General features: G+C 37.3%; 1 protein-coding gene across 1 annotated transcript; it reads left to right on the plus strand.

Annotated features, from left to right (window-relative positions):
• Nucleotides 1-1,703: 1,703 nt before the first annotated feature.
• On the plus strand, nt 1,704-6,269 carry LOC122089277 (F-box protein SKIP14-like). The gene is made up of 2 exons (XM_042658875.1): nt 1,704-3,656; nt 4,578-6,269. Exons 1-2 carry the CDS (start codon nt 2,706-2,708, stop codon nt 5,136-5,138), a joined length of 1,512 nt encoding a protein of 503 aa, XP_042514809.1. The 5' UTR covers nt 1,704-2,705; the 3' UTR covers nt 5,139-6,269.
• Nucleotides 6,270-6,965: the final 696 nt, after the last annotated feature.

A 6,965-nucleotide genomic window follows, 5' to 3' on the forward strand; every position in this document is an offset into this window, starting at 1 on the left:
TAGATAACACTTACCCTTATAAAAAATTATGGAAAACAAAAAAAAAAAACTATGTTTATGAGTGTAATCTACGTCTGTGCTCCAATGTGCATATCTCTCTCCTTCCTATATAAAAAGACATTTGATTCAGTTTTCGGGAGTTATTTTTGGGGAGGTAGGGGAGAGAGGGAGAGGAAAAGTTACACTGAGGAGTGTTGTCATAAGCCACGTTTCTTGACAAAGAACCACTTCTTAAAAATTTTATGAGAGGAAGAATGTTGTTTGTCTAGCATTTCCCATGGCCAAACACAATCCCTGTTTTTAGGGGGCAGGGTGGTCTTTTGACAAACCCTCTAAAAACAAGGGTTGTGTTTGGGTATGTGGAACACTTGATGGATATCGCTCATTCTCCCAAATTATATTTTTGTTTTGTTGAAGAATTGAGTTTCTCCACATCCACATGTGTAGAGAATATCCTCTCTCTTGTCGATGTCATTAGATTGCATTAAGAAAATGTATTTTTGACTTCCTCACTAGGGTGAGACCTGAGAGAATAATGATGACCCAAGAATTGAATCACATGGTCTCTGTGGTAAATAAAATCTTCATCCGTTGTTAAATGCTTAGGGTTGTTTTAAATTTATCATATGATTAGATCATATTGAGCGAGTAGCTTCTTGATTAAATAAGATTAATAATAGATTCAATCAACTACTTTGTTAGTATAAATTAATTCATAAAGGCAATATGCATGGATGTCATAAAATAACTTCTTATCCTACCCTTACCAAACATAGATATTTCTATTTTTTGGTAGAACCAAATATAGATATTTCACTCTTTCATTATATGTGGAGGCATCTCAATTTACACCCCCCTCCCACAAAAAGAAAAAAATTATCTCAAGGTTTTAAAAATTAGAATTGGATCAGTTGAATTTTTGTTTCAATTCGAATCCGCCAAGTCAGATTCCAATTCTTATTGATCCGAATCAACCAATCTATACTAGATTTTTAGGGTTCATGTTGATTCTTCTTACTTAAACCTTTGATGCATATATATTAGGTACTGTCGTTTAAATTTTCAAATTAAAGAAATAACTCGTGTAAACAACAAGAATTAAAAACGATAAGCCTTATTTAACTCCTATTTGCATCATATCAAAATCGATCAAAAAATGGATGGATTGATCAATATCGATTGAAATTCCAGAAAAATATCGATTTTTCTTAAATGTTGGATTAGAAATTTCGCATATCAGATTATAAGAGGTAGTTTTATTGATTTCTTGTACCTTTATAGTGATCACCCAACAAAAGAAAAAAAAAATCTCTTTACATTCATGGTCGATCGAAGATCTTCATAATTTCAGATTGATAGATTCTGATTCAATTGATAGATATGATAATATACGATATCGATACGCAGAACCATGTTTGCAACACCCAAATAATCAAGAAGTAGGGGATAAATAATTGAAAATTCAACAGGTCCCACGTGGCAAAATTTGAATCCAATGAGACCGTTCATTTCTAAACCTAATTGAATCATATGGAATAGATGCGATAATAGGTGGGACCATTAAGGGCCAATCGATCTAAAACGGTTGAAACGAATAGATGCCAGATGGTAGGTGGGACCACCTAAATATTCATCTAAAGTTAAAAAAAGATCCAATGGCTAGATACTTATATAAACTTATAGAGGTCGGTGAAGAGATTAGGGCAAGGGGAGGAGGAGGGAGAAGAGAATAGAAGAGAAGGGAAGAGTAGAAGGAACGAAGAAGGAAACAAAGCAAGCGTGGTTTAATGGCTCGCGCTCTCTTCTGCGAAGAATGAGTACTTTTTTTCCTCTTCACTCAACACCTGTCTTTCTCCCTTACCCCTCTTCTCTCTTCTCTCTTCTCTCCTAAATTTGGAAATTTCCGTTTCTTCTCTCTCTCTCTCTATCCTTCTCTCTATCTAGTTCTCTCTAACCCTCTCTCTCTACCGAATTCTTATTCCTTTCATTTTTTTCTTGTTTCCTTCTCCGTCGCTTCACTATCTTCTCCATCTCTCCTTCCATCTTTCGATTTCCTTCCGTATTGTTTATTTCTTTGATTGTGCAATCGTTTCTTGCGGATCGGAATCGATCGATAGCTTTTATGTTCGATTCTTTGTTGCGTTAATTCGTTCGGATAGGGTTTTTGTGTTCGTCGTCTTCGTTTCTGCTGATTGAATCGATTTCTTCGATTGTTCCCAGGGCGGATAGCAAGAAAAAAAAAAAAAAGGTGGGGGTTTTTTTTTTCTTCTTCTCTTTTAGTTATCGCTTATTGATTGGAATTTAGAACCCTAAAAAAGGCCATCCAAAATATCTGTTGATTGTAATGGTATGATACAATTCTCTTTTTATTTTCGTTCTGTTGATCGATTGTAGCTCTTTTCTTAAGTTCTCGAACAAAGAAACTCGGTGAAATTTTTGGTGCTTTGTTTTTGTTTGCCATCCAAAATCGAGAGTTTTCTTGTGGGATCTTCTATTCTAGGGTTTGCATTTCCTTCTTCTCTTAGGGTTTGGTATTCAGATTTTGTCCATCAATTTCCTTTTTTTTCCCCATTTATCGTCTTCCATCTTCTCATCTTATTACCCCCTTTTTGCAATAAAAGGTATCGACCTCTAGGTGTCGATTGATCTTTTCTTGATTCTTTTGTTTTGGGAGGAGAAGGAAATACGTATTTTCTGCGTATAGAATGACCTTGAATTTTTCTAGTCGGCCCATCTTTCCTGCTAATCCGTCCGAAGACAATTTACTATCTTCCCTTAGAATTGCCAACGGCTACGTTGTGGAAGGAATATCTGACAAGAACTCAAATGGTTTTGGTAAGCCACGGCATTTCAACTGGGAAATTGAGGATTCCTATGATTGCAGAAGGGACCGAGCTGATAGGGAATGTTATCACGAGCCAATCTCCAATGATATTCTTGACATCCTTCCGTCGGATCCCTTTGGCATGGATATAAGTGCTACTTTTACCGCTATCACGGGTTGGATCGAGGATATGGAAGCAGATTCTGAGAATTACGTGAGAGATGAAGCTGGAGCAATGAAGGGAGATTATCAATTTGTTGCAGGGTTGAATTTTATCTGGAACAGTGCCTTGAGGTTTCAGACGGAGCCAGGGTCCATTGGAATTGGTGAAAGATCAAGCCCAGTTGGTGTGTTTCATGGATGGGTGAAGGACAATGAATTTGGGGATGGATCGTGTGACGGTGGCTTCGGATCAGTTACAGCAGTATGCAATGTTGAGGAGACCCCGAGTTCTAATGATGATGATTCTTATGCTGCTGCTTGTCATCAATCCAATGAGTGTCATGAGGCTGCTGAAGATTGTCCGCATGGAGAAGAAGCAGAAGCTCCACATGAGGGTTTGCTCCTTTCCCTTGGTTATCTTGGTGTGCAGGATCTCCTTTCTGCTGAAAGGGTTTGCAGAACTCTGTGTTCTGCAGTGCAAAATGATTCCCTCCTGTGGATGAATATTCATATAGACCAGCCATTGAGTGAAAGGATCACAGATGATGCTCTTATGCTGTTAATTGGCCGAGCTCAAGGTAGTTTGCAATCTTTGAGTCTAGTGGAGTGCTCAAGGATCACAGATGATGGTCTGAAACGCATACTTGAAACTAATCCAAGACTAAAGAAGGTATGTGGTGCAACCATTTTCTTGTATGCATAGTATTATTTTGAATTCTGATATTGATATCTCTGAATCATTCTCTTTCCGTATTTTATCATTTCTTTCATCATGGATTTTTGGTTTTAAATATTGCATGAAAGTGGTTAGTCACTGTTCATTGTGGAATACTATGCATGAAAGGCAGACATGAAGACATCAGATTCACTATATTAGTAGATTGCAATATGTTTTGATCTTTGTCTAGAAGGAAAAGAAAAGAACTTGTAACTTCCATTTGGTTTGGAAAATAAAGTCCAAGTTTAATTCTTAAGATGTTTGGGTATGCAAAGTCAAATATATTTTTTGGATCTTAGGGTTCAACAGGCAAGCTACATAGAACCTTCTATCCAAATAGACATTAGAAAGCAAGCGTGCCTAACTGTGTTTTCTGTAAGTAGTTGCCTCATAAGGCTTAAGGAACTCCAGACTTTGTGGTCTTTCGTTTTCATTGTTTCATTGAGAAGTCCTGCAATTGTGTGTGTTTGTGTGTGTGTCTAATGCCATTTGGTATGAGTAGTTATCCATGACTGCAAGGAATTTTGTTGATGCAACTAGACAATTATCTGCCATCCGCATGCTTGATCATGCAATGTACCTGTGCAACATGGTTTAATGTCTGAAGATGTTACGCACAAATAAATGACATTTATTCAACTATGACATGATTTTACTCATCAGGATGGAATCCACTTTAATCTTGTTTTGATTATGACTGTTTCATGTGGATGCTCATGTTTTAGTAGTTCTACAATGATTTGCCCTCTTTTCTTGATTTTTCTAAATTATTGCTTGAAGCTTATGTTAGGTCCCCATCCTCTAAATTACTCTATTCATGTCTTGTTATATGCTTGTCAATGAGTCTCACTATTATTCCCTTCTCCTATGCAGCTGAGTGTGCCAGGATGTACGAGACTCAGTGTTGAAGGAATTGTGAATAACTTGAAGGCCTTCAAGTTGTCCGGGGCACCTGGGATAAAGCACCTAAGGATTGGTGGTCTTTATGGTGTAACAAATGAACACTATGAAGAGTTGAAGCTCTTGTTGGGTTCAGAAAATTGTCAACAGTCGAAAGATCATAAACCACGATATTTTCACTGTGGCCATTTGTCTCTCTCCTGTGATGATGATCGTGCTATTGATATTGAGATGTGTCCAAGATGCCAGAATTTGAGACTGGTCTATGATTGCCCTGCAGAGAGCTGCCAAGGGCAGCAGACTGCTGCACAGTTGTGCAGGGCATGCACACTCTGCATTGCACGTTGTGTCCAATGTGGGCGCTGCATCAATGATGGTGAATATGAGGAGACATTCTGCCTGGACTTGCTTTGTTCAAGCTGCTGGAAGCAATTACTGAATTGCCCAGAAAGACAAGAGGAAAAAGATGTTACGACAAAGAACACCATTTTCCACCAGGAGACAGCAAGGTACCATATTCATCTCGATGGCTAAAAGGGTTAGGTCATAATTTTTTTCTTTTGGCTTCAATGTTTGTGAGGAATAGTGTCATTGGCAGTCCATAAATTTAACCAAAGATGACAGCATACATGACAAGGTGATTCTTTTCCCATCTGGTTAACTTTGAGTCAGCTGGTTTAATGTTGGTTTAATCTTTTTGAATGCACCCCGACTGGCAAGGAGGGTTGCGTTGGAAAACCTTATTATTTTCTGAAAGAAAAAGAAAGTATTAAATGGTGAAAAATTAGTCTTTGAAGAATGAAATACACCGGAAAAAAGGAAAAGAAAAACAAGATGCATGAAAACATAAGGATGATGAGAAAAATAGAGGTGTTGAGAGGGGAAGCATTCTAGTTTTGAGCTTGTCCTCTATAAATGGTCATCTCTGTCGACATTTTAAGACTTACCTATTAAAGCTTGGAAGAACAAGAATGTGGTTTATATGTTTGGCTGTGTTAGTTGGGAATGTTGCTGTGATGCTGTCTAAGTGGGTCAGTTCATATGGCCTGTCACCAATGGAATTAAGTTTCAAATCAAGCTACCAATAAAAGTTGTAGGAGTTCAGAGAATGAGAGCATGATTTATGTACCTGTGAAAGTTGTGGGTGCTGCTGTTGAAATGGGCTTTCCACCTGCCTGTTGCCAGTCAAATAGAGAAGACCCATCTGAGGGAAGTGGCTGGAAAGTGGGAAAGGATGAAAGGAGTGGACAGATGAAGTTGTGATATAGTTTTTCTGACCATTGCATTGCCTGCTCTGGGGAAATGCAGTTCGCAGTGCGCCTGCGCCTGCGCCTGCGCCTGCGCCGTACACTTTGATGAACAGATATTCTGGACTGAGTTGTAATGTTTGCAATTAATTTCCGTTGTACGCCATCAGGGCAATCGCATCCTCTTTGGGTTCTTTCATCCATTGACTGACTCACTGTTGAGAATAGAGATGGTATATTATCTTTAACCTAGCAACCTCTCTTTAGGTTTTTTCTTTTCTTTTTTTTTCTTTTTAATGGAGTTATCTACTGCTATGTTATATTTGACTCCTACATCCTCTCCTCTACAATGTGGAACATTACATGTAATGACAGCTTGGCTGGGAAAAATAAAATGCTTCCTCTGCTTTTGTTTTTCTATGGGATTTGTTGAAATCGAAACAAAATTGTGTTGATGATTCTTTTTTTGGTTGAAGTATGAGCATCAGATAAAGGGGAAAATATTCTACTGAGATGTAATAATTCAATAGGTTCGGAAGACATCTATTGTTAAAATTATGATTGTTTTTCATAAAACTTTGGCCCCATTTGTAGATATTTCACCCGTGAAGGAAACTTGTAATCGTTGTCTAATATGATCCTATAAATTACTTAAGTTTCTTATCATTGATAAACATTAGATGAATGGAGAAGTAATATTATATCTATTTATAAAAATGGAAGTGATATTCAAAGTTGTGATGATTAGAGAAGAATTATGGTCATCAAATCATTTTATGTGATTATGGGAGAACATCATTGAAGCTCGCATGAGACAAAAAATTAATATTTCGGATAATTAATTTTCATTTTATGTTAAGGAGATCAATCACGAAATCTATTTATTTTTCTAGGAGACTAGTGGAAAAATTTAGGACATATAAGAAGATCTTCATATGGTCTTTATTGGTTTTAAAGACTCTGCAACCATGCGAAAGCCACCTGGTTTTACTTCCCTCTTATTCTTTAACAATTTAGCAGGTTAAAAAAAACACAATTTGCTCTGTTGGGTAATATGGAAATGGAGGAATAATTTCAAACCATTGAGGTAAGCCTGTGGATCCATTGCCTAATC

The sequence above is a fragment of the Macadamia integrifolia genome, chromosome 9 (assembly GCF_013358625.1).
Source record: "Macadamia integrifolia cultivar HAES 741 chromosome 9, SCU_Mint_v3, whole genome shotgun sequence".
Lineage (NCBI taxonomy): Eukaryota > Viridiplantae > Streptophyta > Magnoliopsida > Proteales > Proteaceae > Macadamia > Macadamia integrifolia.